This window comes from Electrophorus electricus, chromosome 10 (genome assembly GCF_013358815.1).
Source record: "Electrophorus electricus isolate fEleEle1 chromosome 10, fEleEle1.pri, whole genome shotgun sequence".
In the NCBI taxonomy this organism is placed as follows: Eukaryota; Metazoa; Chordata; class Actinopteri; order Gymnotiformes; family Gymnotidae; genus Electrophorus; species Electrophorus electricus.
In genome coordinates, this window is record NC_049544.1 from 18,324,342 (window position 1) to 18,346,696 (window position 22,355).

At 41.5% G+C, this 22,355-nt stretch overlaps 2 protein-coding genes across 4 annotated transcripts in view; both read left to right on the forward strand.

Annotated features, from left to right (window-relative positions):
* atp8b2 (ATPase phospholipid transporting 8B2) overlaps positions 1–12,494 on the forward strand; it is a 29,931-nt gene extending 17,437 nt beyond the window's left edge. Inside the window, exons 14-30 of one of the 2 annotated variants that reach the window (XM_027006430.2) lie at positions 13–221; positions 623–657; positions 1,038–1,206; positions 1,455–1,643; positions 2,526–2,641; positions 3,901–4,065; positions 4,307–4,418; positions 4,896–5,001; positions 5,159–5,387; positions 5,483–5,666; positions 7,954–8,177; positions 8,263–8,346; positions 8,464–8,709; positions 9,324–9,462; positions 9,835–9,965; positions 10,100–10,555; positions 11,004–12,494. In XM_027006430.2, the coding sequence (XP_026862231.2) occupies positions 13–221; positions 623–657; positions 1,038–1,206; positions 1,455–1,643; positions 2,526–2,641; positions 3,901–4,065; positions 4,307–4,418; positions 4,896–5,001; positions 5,159–5,387; positions 5,483–5,666; positions 7,954–8,177; positions 8,263–8,346; positions 8,464–8,709; positions 9,324–9,462; positions 9,835–9,965; positions 10,100–10,555; positions 11,004–11,108 (2,899 nt within the window). In that variant the 3' untranslated portion in view covers positions 11,109–12,494. The remainder of the gene's footprint in view (positions 1–12; positions 222–622; positions 658–1,037; positions 1,207–1,454; positions 1,644–2,525; positions 2,642–3,900; positions 4,066–4,306; positions 4,419–4,895; positions 5,002–5,158; positions 5,388–5,482; positions 5,667–7,953; positions 8,178–8,262; positions 8,347–8,463; positions 8,710–9,323; positions 9,463–9,834; positions 9,966–10,099; positions 10,556–11,003) is intronic. The other variant, XM_035530749.1, reaches the window with a different exon arrangement.
* A 669-nt stretch (positions 12,495–13,163) lies between these two features.
* On the forward strand, positions 13,164–21,545 carry il6r (interleukin 6 receptor). 2 transcript variants are annotated; one of them, XM_035530750.1, is made up of 10 exons: positions 13,164–13,557; positions 14,584–15,249; positions 15,367–15,490; positions 16,109–16,281; positions 16,887–17,038; positions 17,220–17,373; positions 17,745–17,785; positions 20,081–20,138; positions 20,729–20,834; positions 21,066–21,545. In XM_035530750.1, the coding sequence occupies exons 1-10, from the start codon at positions 13,464–13,466 to the stop codon at positions 21,262–21,264; spliced, it is 1,767 nt and encodes a 588-aa protein (XP_035386643.1). In that variant the 5' UTR covers positions 13,164–13,463; the 3' UTR covers positions 21,265–21,545. The 2 variants fall into 2 exon arrangements, with proteins under 2 accessions (XP_035386643.1, XP_035386644.1); XM_035530751.1 differs by having other exon boundaries at positions 21,072–21,545.
* The last annotated feature ends 810 nt before the right edge of the window (positions 21,546–22,355 follow it).

Below are 22,355 nucleotides of genomic sequence, written 5' to 3' on the forward strand. Positions count from 1 at the left end.
TCTTACTCTCAGTGTGGAGGTGATCCGGTTAGGTCACAGTTACTTCATAAACTGGGACCGACGGATGTTCTGTAACCGTAGCAACACGGCGGCTGAGGCTCGGAGTACAACCCTGAATGAAGAACTAGGCCAGGTGGAGTACATCTTCAGTGATAAGACCGGAACTCTCACCCAGAACATCATGACCTTCAACAAGTGCTCCATCAATGGCCATGCCTATGGTAAGAAACACACCCATACACACACACACACACACACACACACACACACACACACACACACACACACACACTCACACTCATAGACACTCACATATAAACATACTCACATACTGTACATGTTTTTTATGTCTTTAATTAAACATGATTAAATATGTTCAAATAATTTTCTAATCGCATCCCAAAACCTGACCCTATAAATTAACCAAATGTAACTTTTTGGGTTGAAATGTAAATAAAAAGGAAAATAAAAAAGGAAGCATTTTGTAGTGGCAGCGTTTGTCCTTGATCCCAGGGGAGTGAACGCTGTGGAGTACTGCACAAGCTGTACAAAAGCAGCGCAGCTCTGTCTGTCTGCCAGCATGGATATTACATGGATATTACATGTCTCTCCTGAATCACAGGTGATGTGATGGACACTCCAGGAGCCCAGCACAAGGTGAGCACTTTCCACAGGCAGTTAAAAAAGCACATCTACAAGACCTCACAGATCAGTAGCTCCATGAGACCTACATCAGCCCATTTTACTTGACAGAGATATGTTTTTACTTTAAAGTGCCCCTGTAGCTCACCGCATAGAGCAGGTAGAGAAAAGTCATCGGTTTGATTCCCAGGAACCACACATACTGTCATACTGCTAAATAAGAGCTGTAGATAAGAGCATCTGCCAAGTGTTGAAAATGCAAATGCCATAATTCTTACGAAGAGATTATACATACTGACATAGACGGTCACATCTTTGTATCATAACTCCCAAAAGGTAATATGAAAAGATCAATTTATGGGAGTGTGGCTTGTGATCTGATTGGCTTTGTGCAGAGGGCGCAGCCCCTGGACTTCAGTGCATGGAACCCGCTAGCAGACCGGGACTTCTGCTTCTATGACGTGTCACTGTTGGAGGCGGTGAAAATGAGAGAGCCAGCTGTGCACGAGTTCTTCCGCGTGCTCTCTCTCTGCCACACTGTCATGAGCGAGGAGAAGAGTGAGGGTACTGAGTGTCAGACTTAAGAGTGCTCAGAGCCTGTACTGGGAGGAGGGTCCAAAAAGAAAACACCATTATTTTACATAATGTTAGAAAGGAGCTGCATATTCTGCACTGTAATGTAATTATGGCTCATTAAATCTCTTGGTCTCAGCTATTTATTTTCCTCCTTTTCCCACACTCACCCCCCCCCCCCCCACTCCACTGTGTGTGTGTGTGTGTGTGTGTGTGTGTGTGTGTGTGTGTGTGTGTAGGGGAGCTGGTGTATAAGGCTCAGTCTCCTGATGAGGGTGCACTGGTGACAGCAGCACGAAACTTTGGTTTTGTGTTCCGCTCTCGCACGCCCAGCACCATCACCACACAAGAGCTGGGCAAGGAGGTGACATACACGCTCCTTGCCATCCTGGACTTCAACAACATACGCAAGAGAATGTCTGTCATAGGTACACACACACATATTCATTTTACACAAGCTCACATGCATTTGTACCTCTAATTACACTGAATGGAACCCAAAACTTGGAGTAGGTACATACACACACACGAACACACACACATTATTTCTGGGAACGAGTCAAGTTTCAAGTTTCAAGTCTAAGCTGGTCTCAGTAATATCAAATAATGTGATATTTGATAAATGTTATGTAACTGAAAAAAGGCCCCAGGCCCCCTGCATGATATTATGAACTGTAATTTTACATATGGAGAAATGTTGGCACTGCTCACCAGGCATCCAGTGGGTAAGGGGCTATATGCCATATGCTTTATAACATACACAATTAAATGCATGTAGTTAATATATGGCAATTTTGTGTACTTGTGTACTTTAACTAGTGGCAATTTGACTAAATATGGCTCACTGTGATTGTGAAACTTCACAGTGAAATCTTAATTTGGGTTATGGAGAGGAAAAGAATATGAGACATAGGCATACACTGCCAAGCCAAGAAACAAGGAGACAGTGATGTCAAGAGACAGGGAGACAGGGATGTCAAGAGAGGGAGACAGTGATGTCAAGAGACAGGGAGACAGTGATGCCAATGTTCCTACTGAGTGAGGGGGCTTTAATAACACTGAAATATGGCCCCTCAGCTGGTGCTAGAAAATGCTGATCATTTATGGAGCTGTCATTTCATTTGATGTGTGCTCACAATCAGTTGTTTGTAGATGTCAACATGACTGCCATTTACTGTAGTAGAGAGATGGGAAAGAGTCATTTTATGTGTTCGTTATTTTTTATAAGTATGGATTGTGTTGATTATGCATATTGATAAACAAAACCCAGTTCAGGTTTGTGTGTGTCTGTGTCTGTCTGTCTCTGTCAGTGAGAACTCCTGAGGGCCATATTTGTCTCTACTGTAAGGGGGCAGACACTGTACTGTTTGACAGGCTTCATTCCTGCAACCACGACCTGATGAACATCACCTCAGACCACCTCAATGTGAGTGCTATCTGAGTGTATGAGACAGGTTATTCGGAGTTCCCTGTTATAGAAATAGTGCACTATGTAGTGTCGAATTCTCAGTTCTAAATCTGCCTACACTATATAGCTGGTGCACTACAAAAGGCCCAAAACACAATCGTATTGTATAGACGGTGTAAACTACACGTGCATTGCCAAGATTCGCTGCGCAAGTGTCTCGATATCTGCACGTGGAGAGCAGTTACATGCCGATACGGGATGAGATGGCGAACGGAGCACATTTCGTTTACAACTGTAAGATAATTACTTGTCATTTGAATGTTTTAAATGTAATTAAATGTTATTGCTGGCACTAGTAATATTAGGCCAATTTCCCTACTTTTATAGATATAAATAATTCGTAAATAATTTGGATTTTTTAATTAAAAAAACTTTGGCTTGCCCATTGTTTTTGTCCTGTAAATAATCCACCGCGTTCAAGATATCCGCGCTTTAGGGAGTTACTGTCAAGTCATCCGCGCTTTAAATTTCAATGCGCCTATATGCGCGATTTTACGGTATTTCGCTGCTCATCGCAATCTAACGCTCCCCAAGCAGAGAACAGAATTGCGCATTTTTTAGCTTTGAGCACTTACTGCTTTTAAACGTACAAAATACGGTGCACTTGATTGAAATAGTTTACTTGCATCATTAGATCAAACACAATTGCTTTGATTCAAACAGTTAAACAATTTAACTGTTATAAACAATTTAAATAGCTTAATAAACATTGTGCAAAATGCCTTTTCTGTATGTTTCTCAGAAGGTTAGTATAACCTAGAGCTTGACTGCCAGCTAAAACAGGGGTTATCACTAGTGAAATGTTGCAAATGTGCAGTGCATGGGGTAATCCAGGACTGAAAAAATTACACTGCCAGATGATTTCCACTACAATTCCACGTCGACGTTATGAGACCTCACACATTGGTGACTCAACTTGCCTAGCTAACTAACTAATGTAGCATAATGCTAACGTAATGAGGCAAATCAGCGCAAAGCAAAGGCATATTTCTGTCGTTCACTGAGCCGTGGAGAAGAAATTCAACACTGCCACATAGTGGGTGCATGTGGTAATAGCTGTAAAAGACGTGCATGAAAGTTGTGTCTACGGACTTATTTAATTCGGAACTTAGAATGAAAAAAATATGTTGGTCATTTAATGAGTTATGAAGCAGTGTTTGAAATATCTTGACCACTCATTATTTTTTAAGTATATGTCTATGTGGGTATGTCAATAGGAGTTTGCAGGTGATGGGTTACGGACGCTGGCATTGGCCTATCGGGACCTGTCTGAGGAGCAGTGGGAGGAGTGGGCAGAGCGTTACCATGGGGCTGACAAAGCTATAGACTACAGGGAGGACCGACTGGCTGCCGCCTATGAGGAGATTGAACAAGACATGATGGTATTGTGTCTGTGTGGGTGTTAGTCTGTGTGTTGGTGGGAGGTGGGGTGTTAAAGTTTAAATTTAGGTTAGAACACAACATAACAATTCTATCCAGTTTTTTGTTTTATTATATGCTTAAAGCACAGTTAATTGTTTAGTCATTAATGATGTACTAAATTATGTCAGACCAGAGAAAAATGCTTTAAAACCTCAAAGAATAGAGTATGACATCCCTGATGTCACTATTATTCTCTTGTAGCTGTTGGGAGCCACAGCCATAGAGGACAAGCTTCAAGAAGGCATTGCTGAGACCATCACTGTCCTCTCTCTAGCCAACATCAAGATCTGGGTCTTAACTGGAGACAAGCAGGGTAAGAGGGAGGACCCGGTTCGCAAGAGTTCAGTGCAACTACAGTACACAAACACACACGCACACGCACACATACATTTATTTATCTAGTGCTTTTTACAACATATGTTGTCACAAAGCAGCTTTACGAATGTTTGGGTCCAGATCCCTAATGAAGGCAACAGTGGCAAGAAAACCTCCCTGGGTGGAGTTGTGTGGTGGAGTTGATTGTATGATAATATTATCTGTATTGTGAATGTGTTTGAAGTCTAAATAAGATGTGCATAACAGCTGAACATGCAGGACTAGCCCATTGCCTTCATCACCACCATTTCACTGCGTGTTGTACTGTGTATGACTATGTATGTGACAAATAAACCGAACTTGAACCACCATCATCACCACCATTTTTTTAAGTATTTGCCTTTGTGTCAGTATGACATACCCACATAGCTACCTTTTAATATGCAAGTATATGTCTCTGCCATTTCTCTGGCAGAGACCGCGGTGAACATTGGCTACTCATCTAAAATGTTGACAGATGATATGACAGAGGTCTTCATTATGAATGGATACACCGTCCAAAGTGTCCGTGAGGATCTTAGGTACAGCCCCTTCATCTGTCTGTCTGTTCAGGCACCTGTTCACTCATCACTTAGATTCTTGGTTTTCTTTGCCAGTTTTGGGGGACTCTTTACTACGGTGTTCTCTCATGACCCACTCAGTGCATCGCTGTTCTCCATTCTCATCTCCTTTCTGAAGGAGAGCAAGGGAACGCATGTTGGAATCATCCCGCAGCCGAGATGGAGTGAAGGAGGCAGAGATGCAAGATTTTGGCGGAGCATGTTCTCTAGGTAATGGCTTTGGCAGCAGGGATGCAGCTAATTGGATTCCAGGTCAGAAGAAAAGTGCCCAGCCACCGGCCCCTCCCACCTCACTGCTGGAGTCAGTCAGTGGAGAGTTTGCACTTGTCATCAGTGGACACAGTCTGGTAAGTGACGCTGGTGTCCGGAAATCTGATTGGTGAGATTTGTGAGCAAGGTTTTAAGGCTAGATGAGTGCCTTTAAGGCAGGTCTTCGTGGCAGGCTCATGCGCTGGAGGCCGACATGGAGCAGGAGTTCCTGGAGACGGCATGCGCGTGCCGGACGGTGATCTGCTGCCGTGTCACTCCTCTCCAGAAAGCCATGGTGGTGGAGCTCATCAGGAGGCACAAGAACGCCGTCACCCTTGCCATCGGAGATGGTGCCAATGACGTCAGCATGATCAAGAGTGAGTTTGCACAGTTTCAGGTTAAACCACGTGACTTGCATATAGATAAAGAAAGTGCTTACACTAGGGCTTCACCAATATTACTGGATTTGGAAGAGTTTGACAGATATGTTCTGGTAGTTAGTAGGGAGGTTTTTTGAGTGGGAAAACATTTACCCATTGCCAGGAAGAGGGTTCCTTCCTCAAAGGTCTGTCCCTTAAATTAGCTCACCTTCCCCCGTTCTGTTTATTCTTTTGTTCTGAGACACTTTCTGAAAACAATGGCATTGACTGGCCTTCATATTTAAGGTGGGGAAGATCCTGTGCAGTCATATAGATCCCGGTACGATGGCCTGAAGCTCGTGTAAACGGATGCCGTTTTTCTTGGCCTCTGATTCCAAGAGCTGTGTGGTTTATCCAATAATGACTAGGGGAATTCCAGTCTCTTGAATGACTCAATTAAGCAGGCCACTGCTTCCAAGAGAAATGAGTCCCACTTTGCCTTGTCGGCACATTTCCCCTCCCCTTTCAAAGTGAGTGCCTGCCGCTGTGAATTAAACAGATCTGTATTGTTGTGTGAGTGCAGACGCCTGACCCCAACACCGGGGCAAGACTGGGGCAATTCTTGCAGAGATCCAAAGGACATTCTCTGCATTCCACCCGGAGTTAAAGGTCTAGCCAGAAAAACAAGCTCCTCTCTGATTGTGTGTGTGTTTGAGTGTGAGAGAGAGTGCTCTTTCCATAAATATTTGAGCCCATCAGTGTAGGCTGTACAGAAAACTGATACTTCTTCCTATATTCCCATATTTCACTGCCAAATACTGAACAAACATCCCCCCAACTAATAAATTAGTTATTTTTCTTGGAAGCACAAGACATTAGGTCATGACCCAAATATCCCATGTGGAACCACTAACTAACCCATGAGAAAAGAAAAGGACAAAAAAGCAATGGGTAACCTGTTAGCCTACATTAAATCTGTTAGATAACATGTAAGAGACAGCAGAGCAGCAGGGGCCAGGTTTCACACAAAGGAGAAAAAAATGGTGTGCTCTGTGGCAGTGGGCCTCGGTAGGTAGCTGGTCGTGGGCTGAGAGTGTGGAGTAGGACCCTTCATCTCCCCCTGCACAGCAGACCTGCACCTGGCCTGTTCCCCAGTAGAATGACCCATCAAAACTACAGAGAACAGTGCATGTGCTCCTGTTGTTCTGCCTCTGAGCACCAAATGTCCTCAGAAATCACATAAAATGTGATGAAAACCCAAGTACAATTTGTGTCCTCACTTTAAAATATGTTTTAAAAAAGTGTCCTATGTTTTTATTTGTAAATCTTATAGGACCATAAGTAGAATAAGTCGAATATTGTTTGGCTATGATTAAGGTTAGGTTTAAGATTAAGTTACTGCTTGGACTTGGTAGACTCAGGTAATAGATAGGCTTAATATGGGAATGATTTTTGGGGTTGGAAATGGATTTAGACTTTTCTGTGTGTGTGTATTCGGGTGTTCCATTGCACTGTTCTGTGTATTATGGGATGCATTTTTACCACTTAATTGCAGTTTTTATTTTGTCGCTGGAGACAGTACTAAACTCTGAGAGGTTCTCAGATCATGTCACAACTCAGTTTCATAATTATGGTGTTACTAAAGTGAAGAAGGGTGAGGGAACCTGTGGCATTATGGCCAAACCTCCGTTAATCCTTCCTTAACACATATTTCCTCTTTACACTTTACACACACAACATCACCATTGCGATTTAACACCCTTGCACATCATGTTTGAGGTAGAAATTTTGCCCAGTGAGCTCTGTAGTTAGAGGCTGTATTCTGAAAGGAAATGTCTAAGATGAAGTTTAACATGCTGCATTGTAATCTGGAAACTACACACATGACTGACAGCAGTGTGTTATGTTTTATATATCTTTTTTTTATTTTGAGATGATTTGTTCCCACACTTTCTAAAAATCCAAAGCAACTTACAGTTGTGCCCAAGTACAATTGAAGCAATTGAGGGTTAAGGGCCTTCCTCTGTACCTTAACTGTTGAGCTATCTCCTGTGGTTAACAAAATCCCAATCATAATGCCCTTTTTCTTTCTTTCTTTCTTTCTTTCTTTCTTTCTTTCTTTCTTTCTTTCTTTCTTCTTTGCCATTTCTCTCTTTCTCTCTCCTGTTCCACTTTCCAATGCTAATCTATTTATTTATTAAACTTTAGGTTAAACCTTAGGTCCTATCTCATTGATAGAGATGATTCTGTGAAATCTGGGCTTCTGACTATCTTCTCCTCCCTCCTTCTGTCCCTCCGTGTGCAGCTGCTCACATTGGCGTGGGCATCAGTGGGCAGGAGGGCATCCAGGCCGTGCTGGCATCCGACTACTCCTTCTCCCAGTTCCGTTTCCTGCAGCGCCTCCTGTTGGTGCACGGCCGCTGGTCCTACCTGCGCATGTGCCGATTCCTCTGCTACTTCTTCTACAAGAACTTCGCCTTCACCATGGTGCACTTCTGGTTTGGCTTCTTTTGTGGCTTCTCTGCCCAGGTAGGGGACAACATTGGTTTTCTGTATATTCCACTAACAAGAAGTGCATTCCTAACCCCCCTGTCATTTTACCTTTCTCTTGCAGACGGTGTATGATCAATACTTTATCACTCTGTATAACATTGTATACACTTCACTGCCTGTTTTGGCCATGGGCATCTTCGACCAGGTATTTGCACAACATAGAGAAACTCATATTGTACCACAAAGGGAAAAGTTGAAAGGCTATTGTAGCTGGCAGCAAAATGTGAACACAGCCTTCTTTCCCGTTCTCTTCTCGGACCAGGATGTTTCAGACCAAAGGAGCCTGCAGTACCCGAAGCTGTATGAGCCAGGCCAGCTCAACCTTCTCTTCAACAAGCGGGAGTTCTTCATCTGCATCGCGCAGGGCATCTACACATCTGTTGTGCTCTTTTTTGTGCCCTATGGTGCCCTCTGGCAGGCCACGCAGAGCAACGGTGTGCCACTCGCTGATTACCAGACCTTCGCCGTCACCACCGCCACAGCCCTCGTCATCGTTGTCAGCGTGCAGGTGTGTTGGATTTGAGTTTCAGAATTAGAAACGAGGCTGAATAAAGTATGCACAGCTAGAGAGGTGTGCTTATATGCTTATTTAATGATTCCAGTGGTTAATAGAGAATGTAATCTTGTGACTGCTTCAATAAACTTAAGCACTCATAGCTGCTAAAAAGTCATGCAGAAACATCTGTTAGACTGACCAGCCTCAGATTCTTTTGGTCTGTGAACATTCTGATGAATGGTGCTTCAGACCAGTGCAGAGAGGCTGGGTTTGGTTCTGATGTTCTTCATGACTTCATTAGTAAGTGCCATGTGAGTCAGAATAATCAAGGTGTGTTATGGTCTCCATTCTTCCCCATGCAATGAACAGCCCATGACCAGAATTTATAATGCCATTTAGGAGATGGTGAGATTTCACTCTGTGTATTGATGCATAGTCATTCAGATATGATTATGGTTTGCATATATGACCTGACCTGAGCCTTGTCTTTGTAACTGTTCATTTGGGGGGGGGGGGTTGTGTGTGTGTGTGTGTGTGTGTGTGTGTGTGTGTGTGTGTGTGTGTGTGTGTGTGTGTGTGTGTGTGTGTGTGTGTGTGTGTGTGTGTGTGTGTGTGTGTGTGTGTAGATATCTCTGGACACTGGTTACTGGACTGCTATTAACCATTTCTTTGTGTGGGGCTCTCTGGGCACTTACTTCACTATCCTCTTCACCATGCACTCCAGCATCCTGTTCAACATCTTCCCCAAGCAGTTCCACTTCCTGGGTAAGGCAGTGTGGCTAGAGCACCCACATGCCACAAGCACAAACTATCCTGGTGTTAGAGATATGCAGCACTCCTTACCGGACTGGGCCAGTAATAAGTGTCGTAACACAATGTGAAATGCTAGAGCAACACTCTCTCTATCTCTATACACTACAATGCTTTGGGAAATGGAGCTTTGGCTGAGATAAAGATGTGGTGCCTTTTTGGCTTTTCAGTTCATTGTCATTGTTTTATATGAATATAGATTTAGATGCAAATCTAGGAAATACATTTTCACTAATGGAAAACATTCATATAAGTTTTGTGTGTGTGTGTGTGTGTGTGTGTGTGTGTGTGCGCGCTCGCATGCACTGTCTGCGGGTGTCTCTATAGGAAGCGCTCAGAGTACACTATCCCAGCCTTTGGTATGGTTGACTATTGCTTTAGCTACAGTCATATGCATAGCGCCCGTGCTTGCCTTTCGTTTCCTCAAACTGGACCTCAAACCACAGCTTTCTGATACTGTAAGTTATTTTGTGTCCTATCCATTTGTGTTAATGATGTACATGTGCAGACCTTTTACCCTCATACCCTTTTGCCCTCTTTGCCCTCTTCCTAAAGACCCACTGATTGCCACTTTCTCCACACATGGCTTCAGGTGCGCTACACTCAGCTGGTGCAGAAGAAGCAGTGGAAGGCTGGTGGGCATGCTAGGCGTAGCATGGGCGGTGCCAGCGGGCCAGGAGGTAGCGGCCTAGGCCATTTGGGGCGGGGTGGCTCCCGTCGCTCAGGTTACGCGTTCGCCCACCAGGAGGGCTTTGGCGAGCTGATCACGTCAGGGAAGAACATGCGGCTCAGCTCGCTCGCCCTTGCCACCTTCGCTGCGCGACACAGCTCTAGCTGGATCGATACACTCCGCAAGAAAAAACATTCCCCACCTGCTGGGGACAGTAGTCCTGCCCCCTCAGTGGCTGCACCCGTCTCTAATTCCTCCTCTCTTATTGGCCCGCTGGAAACAGCCGCAGAACAAAGGGGGCAAACAAATGCGGACCCTCAGGTGGGTGTGGCTGATGTAGCACAGGTGGAGACCGGACAGTGCAGTCTAGTAGTGCAGGTAAACACAATATGCAAAACTTTGCTTACAAAATATCAAGTGCACTAACTTATGAGCAAACAACCCATTGCATTATGTTGTTTGTTTATTTAAGTAGAACAGATATGTAGTCATTTACAATATTGTTTATGTTTATACATAACCTTTTTCCCTTGAGCCTATAGAATGTGGTCCTCATTTTACTATAGGCCATTGGTTAGACTAAGACTAAATACACATGCGTTTTGCTACACATACACAAGTTTTCATTGAATTAATTTTCCAAGACTGTTGACTTAAATATGGCTACCCTTAAAAGACAAGAGGCTCCAAATGAGGGGAAATTATCAAAATCCCCTGAGATCTTAAACCACCAAGAAAAGCAGGATGCAGCTGTTTAGAGGCCCTTTCTGCCTTTTATTTAGTGTGTCACAATTTATCAACAGTACCTGTATTCTACGTTGTACAGGAAGCACTGTGTGGCTGGAGGGCAACAGCAGGAGCACGGCTCAGTAGCACGGGAGCCAGCAGCCTGGGCCCGCCTCCCATTGCAGAGGAGACCAATGGCGAGTGAGAGATACGGCCACACGAGCAAGTCATCCTTTTGGAATTCTTGTTTGGTTCAGTGGCAGAAGTAGCTCTGGACGTGTGTCTGAGGCCGGTAACGGAGAGGAACCTTTGGCGTTGGAGTAGAAACTGCCATAAAGACAACAACAAAGTGCATACACTCACAAATGCAGACACAGTGGAAGCACAGTGTGCACTAAGACTTCACAATCACAAATGCACATACACACACACACACACACACTTTGCTGGCTCTGTTGGGCTGTGTACCAAGTTGACTGCAAGGCAATTTTTTATCTAATGCAAACACAGAATGTTTTCAGTTAGTAATTTCATGTTATTGTCACGGTCAATGATCCCAGATTCATAGCTTTGCTATTAGAGTAAATCATAAGTTCTCTCAGTCCTTTAAGTCTGATTTTACTTTACAAAGATTTTGTTTCTTTTTTAAAACAAAAAAAAAACAAGAAAGGGGGAAAGGCGTTTTCTGTGTGTCATATGACACAGGGCTTTCCCTTGATGCAGAGACAGAAATACACCATATAACTTCATTTTAATACACCATACAACTTCGTCTTTAGTGTCATGGTTGAGTTGTCATACCCAAATCTTTAGAAACATAGTAAATAAATGTTGTAATGTGAACAGTTACCTGACACGGATTTTCAGAATAATGCAATGTATCCCTGTCTTTAGCTCTGCTGAATTAGATTATAACCTTTTTATTTAATTTTTTTATGTAGTTTTTGTTTTATTTTTCTTCTTCTTCTTTTAGAATTGATGTACTCTTCTTCTTTTTTGGTCCGTTGGATTGTTGTTTGCTTGGTTGCTTGGTTGGTTGGTTGTTTCTTTCTTTCTTTCTTTGGCCAGGTATTCCCCATTGCCTTTATGGATCATATCACCATACATTTTGTCAAGGTATTTTGGTGCCTGTTGGCATAAATTGGGACATTGTATTTTACACATCACAGTGCATTGGTATTAAGTATTGACCCATAAATCTCATTGTTGGAGGACATGATTCTATACATGATAGACAACCCTGTTATCCAATACCATTCTTAGCAACACCAGTAATGTCTACAGACTGATAGGTGTAATTTTTCTTTTTATGTGCAAACTAGTTCTCAATGAGAACGTGATATTAACTCTGCCAAACAATTAAACTCACGCTTGCCTTCCTTTTTCACATTTTACACCATATTGGTGTTCCAAGCAGCAGATTTCCAGGACTCTGAGCTGAAGAATTGGAATTGTACAAGATCAAGTGTTCTGGGTTTGTGCTTGTCATTTTTTTTTTGTGAAACAAGGGCTGCTCAGATCTGCAAAGTAACCTGTAAATGATGATCCTGTTGCGGTGGAGTCGGGATTGTTAAAAAATTAAATCTGAATTAAAAAATGCTTTCTTCAAGAAGAATATTGATGTCTGTATGGATATCGTGATATATCTGTGTCTATGATGTTTAAAATGCAAGTGAAGTTTTGTTTGTTTTTTCCTCTAAATTTTAATGCTCATGTGAAATGATTTATATATCATAATTAACACAACATAATTATTGTGTAACGGGTAGGACTTTTAGAACTTAAGGGTTGTGGGGAATCAATCCATTAATGGGACCCTGCAGGGTTCGACGGTGTGCCTATTCTCTCATTGTTAAACGGCACAGGCGCCTCGAGCTACAGTACAAACGAAACGGTATGACATTTCATTATCCGAGTGAATTTATGTGGCATTGATTCAGCCCTTGTTTCTACCTTCAAAGGTACGCAAACACCCATTGTGAAATGTAAGTATTGCATAAATATCCTTTCTCCGTGAACGTATGACATAAACTGATTTAGAGCGGGTTATCTAATGATTTTTCCTAATTACAAACTCAGATCAGTATTTTCGTTTATCCACCAACTACATCCTTAGAGATTTCCTAGACAAAAAATATAAATAAATAAAAATACGGAATACCCAGAGGGATACTTCGCCTTCTGGTCTTTGGCAGTTAACCTAGTGTGTTTGTCCATGTATTTTGGAGGGGTGAACGCGCTAAGTGGTTACGCAAGAGCGCATTTGTCAACACGAGACTGCGAAGAAGTTGAAGGGAGAATGTCAGGCTTTGAGAGACTTCAATCAACAGCCTAGCCACCAAGACTTGCGTTTTATTATTCATGAAGCTAATGTTTACATTTTAGCACGGCAGATAGGACAAGACAAATTCCACAAATATGTCACGCATTGCTATTTAATTCCATTTTTATTCTTTAATATTTTGTGTTGCTTTTCTTCCTGTTTGCCCTTACATTCGGAACTTGACTCTGACTTGTAGCTGCTCCGTTATCTTGTAATTAGATGGCGAATTAATTAACAATGAGGCTTCAGACCACGTTTAATTTGTTCCTCAGCGCACTATTTGCGTTCAAAGTCCAGGGTGCTCAGGGGGGCGACGCGTGTCCTCGGAAGGGTAAGTGAATATCTTTAGGTCCAGCTTCTCAAATAGGTCACAGTAAAACAAAGTGTTAGACTGTTCATTTGTTTAATACCCAAGTGTTAAAAGTAACTGTTAAAGTCATCAATTCCTGAACAATTAAATGTTCAAGAAGAATCGTTAAATTAACCTGGAGATTAACCTCTATGTATTTCTAACATATTGTAATGTAATAACTCATGCAAAATGGTTTCAGTACTGAAGCTTTAAAGCTAGTATGTACACAATCCTTGTTATTAATCTATTTATATCGCTTTTGTTAGCTTTCTTTTAGCCGTTACAGAGGCTTGCTTGGGACAGGTGATTCATCTGGTATATTATTGGCTCACTAAACAGTCAGTTTGTATACACTGGAGGGTTAATACTGTCTAATGTACTAGTTTCACTTGATTAGCATCTGCTCTTTTCCATAGCAAAACGGGAAATATTTATTTTGACTGAAACTGAGTCATTTTTAAATTCAGAAGTAAACTGCATACATTATTGATATCTAAACAATTCAGTTTACAGTAAACTTAGTTTTTAGTTAACTTTAATTTACAGCAATAACTAATACAAGCCAATACAAGTGCAAGAGAGAGAAAGGGAGGGCACAAGAGGAATGAAGACAAATCAGTGTGAATTTAGAAAAAGGAACTGAGAGTAAGTGTAGGACTTCGTTATGCAATTTTGCAGTTTTCTTTACCCAAATGTGTCAACCGCTAGCCCCAAAGACACAAAACACAGGAAACAAAGCCACACACAGTGGGTCTGATTATTGTTATACCTGGCACAACTGGCATAATAACTGATCATCCATCCCCATTGCTGCTTACAAGCAGATAAAATTATTGCAGCATGTGAAGGAAACAGATCAGTACAAATCCTCAGCAGAATCATGGGGTAAAGTTTCATAATGTTCACAAAATGCAAAGGATATCTGTAGCATTCTTTGGTAACGCAAACGCTTGCATCAGAAGTTCAATTAGTTTAAACTGTTTGTTTTCTCTTTTTCCTATCAAGAACCACCTTCTGGTGTGCTGACCTTGACCCTGGGCAGTGAGGTCATCCTAGGCTGTAGAGGAGATGTTACAGTGGACGGAGTGTTACTAGCAGTGGTTACAAAGCATAATGGAAGAGTCAGGAGGAGAAGGGCCATAACACCACAAAGGGAGAGAGAGATTTCTGATTTTACTGAAAAATACCATTCTGAAATCAGGAATGTTACCATACATGGCACATACCAAAAAGTAACTACCAATGGACTATATGGTAAAGACAAAGGGGAAACCAAAACTACTGCTAAGCCTCTAATCACAACAGAGAAGCAAATGAGTACTGGCCACATTATGCATGCTATTAGTCTACCCATTCAGCCAAACAGAGTGCGTGGCATCAATGAAGGAGGGGCTTATAAGGTAACCATGGAAATGGGAGGAGAGGAGTATGTGGAAAATATGACTGTGGAATACAAACAATATGAGGACAATGGTGATGAGGAGGAGGGACTGCGGGTGACGAGAGCTATTTCAAGGCGAGCACACTGGACTCGGAATGGTCAGGCCATGCGATGGGGTGTGGCAAAAGGCGGGGTTTTGAGGCTTCCTGCTCTCCAATTAAAAGATTCTGGGAACTATACTTGCTTCAGGGGAGGCAAACTAATTTCATCTGTTAAAATCAGTGTAGGCGGTAAGGTTTAACACAAAGAGACACAAAGACATAGACATCACTGACACAAATTCAGAAGTCATGCATTAAAAAAGGTGTTATGCACACTCTAGTTACTCAAACACTGATATCTCTCAGTGCCCCCAGAGATACCTACTCTAAAATGCTACAAGAAATTCCACACAAGCAAAATCCGCTGTGAGTGGATCTCAAAGCAGCCTATAATTCCACGACCTCACTGTTACCTTCTCCTCAGGAAAGGGTAAGTATGAGCTTGTGTGTGTGTGTGTGTGTGTGTGTGTGTGTGCGCGCGCTCATGTGAGTGAGAGATATACAGCGGCCCTCATTCTCCTTCCATTGCACTACGATGTAAATAATGTAACACGCAGGTAAGATCTCATCCATCACATAAGGGAAATACAAAGAAATATTTGGTGGTTGACATGCACAAGGTGAGTAAACAGCAAAGGAAAGGTATAGTTAAAACATCCACCGCTCATCTCTGTTAGGGCAGCCTAGAAACGTAAGGAAGCCAAAGGAAATAAGGAAGCCAAAGGCCTTATTTCACACAGCTCACTTCAGTTGCAAGGAGTCTGAAAATCATCTGTTTGGTTATGTAGCTTAGAAAAATCTCTGACAGAGAGTGCCCAACAAATGACTGACAGTGCAGGGAGTGTAACAGAAAAATGTGTGATTTCAAGGTGTTATATCAATACATTTTACTGAACCATTACCATAGTGCAGGGTTTTCTAGATGCCAGAAAATAATGCATGTATTTTTCTGATTCTTCTTGTGCATTAAGAAATGCAGTAAATCTGTCTGTCGGTGCTGTTGTGTCCTCTGTAAATACATGCCAGGCCTGTATCCTTCCCTTCATAGGTGGGTGGAGTCCTCTCATACAGCCTGTTCATACTCAGTTGAGCGCTCCCGTTGCTGGTGTGCACTGCCTGGCGAGGAGGGTGACAGAAATATCTACATTGCCAAATTGTGTGTGGCAAACACTGTGGGCAGTGCCATCAGCGAGCCCCTCAGATACAGTCCACAGAACATTAGTGAGTGTGTGTGTGAATGAGTCTTTGTGTTTGAAGCGGATAATATTCATGCTATACATGTAACTGAAATATGTTTTCTAATGCACTCAACTCAACATCATGAATCTTCATTCTTATCAGATTTTATGTTGACTTAAACTGTGTGTATGTATGTGAGGTATTTTGACACTGTAGAGTGATTATTTTAATGTTGTCACACTATATGGACTCATAAAATGAGCCAAATATTAGTTAGTATACTTCCCATCATCACCATTCTGATTCTGACCATATACCCACTGTTGGCTGGCTGTCTTTGAATGGTGGACTACTGGCATAACTACTGGCATACTTCAATAACATGGCTGTGTCTGATAAACCAATACTGTCATGTACTGTGTTAAAAATGGCCTACCACCCAAGACATCATGTGGAAATATCTGAAACAAACTGGTACTGATCAAGATAAAGTGGAGCTGATGAACTGTATATGAAAACAGCAATGCTATGTTAGAAAAGGAAAATAGGACTTAGGGAAAATAAGAGAAGCATATCCAAGAAAGTGATTGGTGAATGTGTACTAGATATGTCTTTTTCATTCTTCATTTCTTCCTCTCTTTCTGTAGTTAAGCCAGACCCTCCTACCAGAGTGGTAGTGAGAGAAGTCATGGGCCATTTTCAAACCCTTCACATCTCCTGGTCTTACCCTGCTTCCTGGCGACAAGGCTTCTATTTCCTCCAGTTCCAGCTAAGATATCGCCCTCTACATGCCAGAGAGGTAGAGATTTATCATGGGAACATAGGTAGAAAACTGATATGAGCAGGTTTTGAGAGATTGATATACATATTATGAATTCTAGTCAATAAGGTCAGGACACAGATGCACTTAGACTAAAATGAATTCTATGTCTACTTCTAAAAACAAAACAATGGGTTTGATGGTGTGTGGGTGTGAGTAGTACCAGCAGGTTGACATAGATGGAACAAAGCTCTCCTGGGTGATCCTGGATGCTATGCCACACACACAATATGAGATGCAGCTCCGAACCAAGGACGAGTACGACGGGCTCTGGAGTGACTGGTCTGCTCCTGTGTATGCACATCCATGGACAGGTAACAAGAGCACATAGACATAAAGGACACCTGCTACCCACAACACACAGAAACGCACACCCCAAACGCATTTTCTAAAAAGATGCAAATACATATTTCTTATTCTGTTCCTTATTGATTATATTGTTCTATTGAAGTGTCCGGTGTTGGCCAGAGGTGGATGGGCCCCCCTTTGAGTCTTGGTTCCTCTCAAGGTTTCTTCCTCGTGCTTTAAGGAGTTTTTCCACTCTTGCCGTTTTCTTGCTCACTGGGGGCTTGAAATTGGACATTTGTAAAGCTGCTTTGCGACAACAGCTGTTGTATTTTTACTTTTGCGCTATATAGATAAATTTAACTTTGATGCAATTGTTTCCATCTGTATGCTTTTATAGCTCCTGAACCCACTCTTCCCTCCAACGTCTATACTAGTGTGGTAAGTTCTGCCTTTCCATTGTTAAATCTTTGACGTACACACACACACACACACACACACACACACACACACACACACACACACACACACACACACACACACACGTACACAGACAGACAGACAAACCTAAATACTTATACATATACTGCATTCTTGAATTACTGAAATAGCAAAATAATCCCTTACCCAATGTTCAAGATATAGGAAAAAGTAAACTGAGTTCAGGAAAAACCTTTCAATAAAAAATATAACTGAAAAAGGATCTGTGTATTGAAGGTGGCCAGTCGAGTTGCATTTCTGATGTATTTTTAAAGGCTTACGAATTGATTCAGACTTTTACTTAACTGACTCATGGGGGCCAGGGGGGGTGGGTGGGGAGAGTTGCACTGCTCATACCCCCCAAAACTAACATATTATATGAGTAGTGTCAGAAGGACACCAAAAAAAAAAAAAAAAAAAAATGCCCATGTCTTCAGGTACAATGCCTTTAAGTCAAGTTAAAGTCAAGGACAAGTTGAAGAGCTACATGCATCAAAATAAAGCAAACTGACAAAGGAATTCACAAGAAGTTCATAAATGCTAGTAGAGGCAACAAACTGAAAGGCTGGTATGGACAACAATCATGCTAGTTAACTAGCCTGTATTTGGGATTAAGAAAGTATCCCTTCCAGTTCGCTAGCTAGATCGATAGTTAATAAATACTTTTTCTAGTACATTTATAGCTTTTGTACCTTCATGCTCCATTGTCCAACAGCCATTTTCTTGTTAGCCAACTTTAGTTGTAAATTTAAGATAGTTTCAGGCACTGTTCCATATCTTTGGATTGGATTGTTGTTAGCAGATTGAGAATGCACATTAAATAAATATACTAAAACCTGTAAATAATGACACTTAACAAAAATTTTCTAAGAGGGAATTGACTCTCACTCTCATCCAGAGAGCCGAGAACTGAATCGCACCCCAGAGACTCATGTCATGGACTTGGACTCGTAAAAAGTGATATTTAAACATCTCTCCTGTGTATATTTTGCACAGTGAAAAGGCCAAAAAAGAACAAAATCTCAGTGGATCACAATTACAAAAGGGCCAAGGCTTCCTGAGATCACCGAGTTTTCGGTGCTGTGATAAAATGCTATGCCAGAGGTCTGCTTGGAAGATGATTAAGATTGACATCTGTCCACCTATAGATTTGGGCAGAATAGAGCTGCCCATCAACATAACTGAAACTGAAACATAACTCTGAAATATGTCCACACTGCACACAGAACACCACAGATAATTTTATCCATGCCATGTGGCACTGCACACTGGCAAGCTTAGGGTACATGTAGCAATCACCCATGCTTCGCAAAGGTCAGCCTTTATGAAGATGTTATATAGAGGGGAGGCCACCTGTGGAATATCAGGCTAACCAGCACTGATTAATTTCCAGATCAACAGATCAACAATCAGTACCACAAAAAAACAAAACAAAACACCACTGCACTACATGCAGCTCTAACTATTGCCAAGAAAACTATCCTCATGAACTGAAAATCAAACATACCATTAGTATTACTCACTGGAAAAATTTACTAATGGATCAATCGAAAAAATATCTGCATCCATCAAAAACAGAACCACTTAATATAACTCAATCTCGACCTTCTTCTTCTTCTTCTTCTTCTTCTTCTTCTTCTTCTTCTTCTTGTTATTATTATATTTCTTTTCTATTTTTCTCTTCTTTTTCTTTACTTTGTCTCCTGTTTTACTTTTTTCTCTTTCTAGTTGTTATCTTGCCTACCTATTGGCTTGTCTCATGTTATTTGTCCTCCCAAATGAATGATACATAACTACAAATAAAATCTTAAAGGTCCTGGGGGTGGGGGGGGGGGTGAAGTTCCAAGGGATTTTGAAACATAGACTGGCTGATGCTTTTGATCCACATAAAAATGGCAGGCTCACACACTGAGCACAGAATAACTTGGCAGTGGTCATTAACTTAGCACTGGTCATATCTGTCCCCTGACATAAACACCATAGACCAAGCGATGACAATTTTATAAACCAAACATTCTAAAAGATATTCCAGATAAAGGAATGATCTCATGCCCTTTGTTATGCATGCTCCTGTACCACCAGAATCAGGGTCGCCATCTTTACAAGGGAAGGGGGAATCAGAAGTCCAATATTTAGGGCTGGCAATAAGGTGGTTAAAAAAAAGTTGCTGGAATCACAGTATGCTGGAAGAGAAAATAAATGAAAATATTATATATAATTGCATCACTAATCTAACTCACTTGTACACTCATTCAGGAACCCTTCTGGACTTTTCCAGAAGGCTCTGGGGAATTAGGACCGGACTCTGAAGAGCGTGAGTATATCAAAAGGATAATAGAGTTTGTGTGTAGCAAACACACATGTATGGGGTGGGTCAGTGGATGTTTGTGCATGCATGTCTACTTTTTATTCTGCACTTGTTGGGACCAAATATTGAATCCTGACCATCTTATGGAGTTCATTTTGATGGTCTTCTTAGGACTATGCTTTTCAAAAGCAATTAAACATTGTATACTTAACAATAATAGAGTCGATTGACTTAATTTTGCTCATGTTGCTGTGTTGGCTAAACCTTCTAAAACCACATATTACTTAACTTTCTTCATAAAAAGAAAGAACAAACCATTTTTGAGCAAAATATCTCATCCATGCAGTTTATGGGAAGGAAAACAGGAATGGGTGTTTGACCATCAACAATGTAATGTACATCATGGCTAGAGACCTGCAGGCCTCTGATTGCTGGTTTGAGTCTTTATACTTTTAGCTACATGATTATGTGAAATGAAATGAAATGTTGTTTTCACAATAATTCACATTTTCATGCACCCCTTGAGCTTGTTTCAGTGTCATGAGATGCTGTAGGAGTTAACATCATCTGCAGCCTCTCTCTCCCTGGCTTAACAGCGGATGATGGTGCAGACTGGGGTGCTGTAATGTGGGTGCATGTGCTGTGGGTGTTTGGTCTTTGTGTCCTCATCATCCTCACCATTCTTTCAGTCTATTCCCTCAGGTATGCTTCTTCTTCCTCACTGTCTACATTGTTTTGCATTTATCCTGGTAATCACTGAATTTGTTGAGTTTATAATACGGATCTTAATTTATATGGCACCTTCCATACATAAAATGCATCGTACCATGCTTAAAAGTCAAAACAAAGTCAAAACCTAAATAATATTCATTCTCTCTCTCTCTCTCTCTCTCTCTCTCTCTCTCTCTCTCTCTCTCTCTCTCTCTCTCTCAGATACAGGGTGCACCTGATGTATAAACAGGACAAGCAGGTTTGCTCTCCCTCCTGCTCTCTCTCTTCTCCCCCTCCTCCACTCCTTCAGCAACTTGTGATGGCTGCACATCAGCAGAGTCAGCATAACTTCCTGCCTGAAGAGGAAGAAGCAGGCATCCACTTACATAATGTGGACTATTTTCTGTCTCATGGGGACTGAGGGTGCAGTGTGGGCCTTATAGGACCTTATAGAACAGAGTCTTTAGCATGTTTATGTGGTTTCAGAAACATTTCCACTGTTTACTCCACTATTTTGGCTGCTTTTAGCAACCTTTGTTGAAATTCAGATTGCTGTACTATCTTCAGTTCGTTTAAAATGTGCTGGTTGCCTTTTGTTCTTTCATTCTAAGCAGCTGTTTCCAAACATTACTTTATAATTTTGTACATAATCTCTAAAAGAAAATATGTTCTGTTTAATAAAGAATTACTTATTTTTAAAAATTTTCCTCTGTGAGCTTGAATAAAATATTAATGTGGGTTGTGACTACCCTAATAGGACGTATAGGAGTATTATAATATGCTCAATGACATCTATAAATGACATCAAAGTGTGAACTGAACAGGTGGATCAGTGATGCTGGGGGGAACTTTATATGCCTTATGAAACAGTGCTCAATTAAAAATGTTGCATGATTCTCAAAAAACATTAATTCTGCAAAATATCAGACTTTGTAAGAAAATAAGTGTAGGTATGCCACTATTGTTGCATTCCCTCCTATATTTGCCCACATCAGCTTTAAATCCTCAACACTTGCCTAGAAATGGACCTGCTCACTACTACCCGAAAACGCTTGTCTCACTCCGCACCAGATCTCACACCCTTCATGCCCTTAGTAGATCACAAATTGAGAGAAAGAAGGCACCGCTTCACTAGAGACGAGGAATCTTCAAGAATCAACTGGGATCTTACACAACCAGTCATGCATATGCAAGATTTGTTTATGTCTAAGTGCCAGCAAAAACTACATATAATCAGACTGTGCTGTAAGATTTCTTGAGGGAAAAGTCCTGCTGACTGCCAGAAGGTAGTGCGTCCCACCCTCACCCACCCTTATATGTATTTATACTCCTGTTTCCTCACTTCTTGCCAAACTTTAATTCATTCATTTCTGAGCATGTCCTGCCTGTATCCTATCTGTATTGTATTGTGTTTGACATCAGTGTTACCCCTTTGTACTTTTGTTCTAGTAGTTTGAGATCCCATCAGTAGTTTATTCATTTTCAATCTCATATAATATGAAGTTTTTTCAC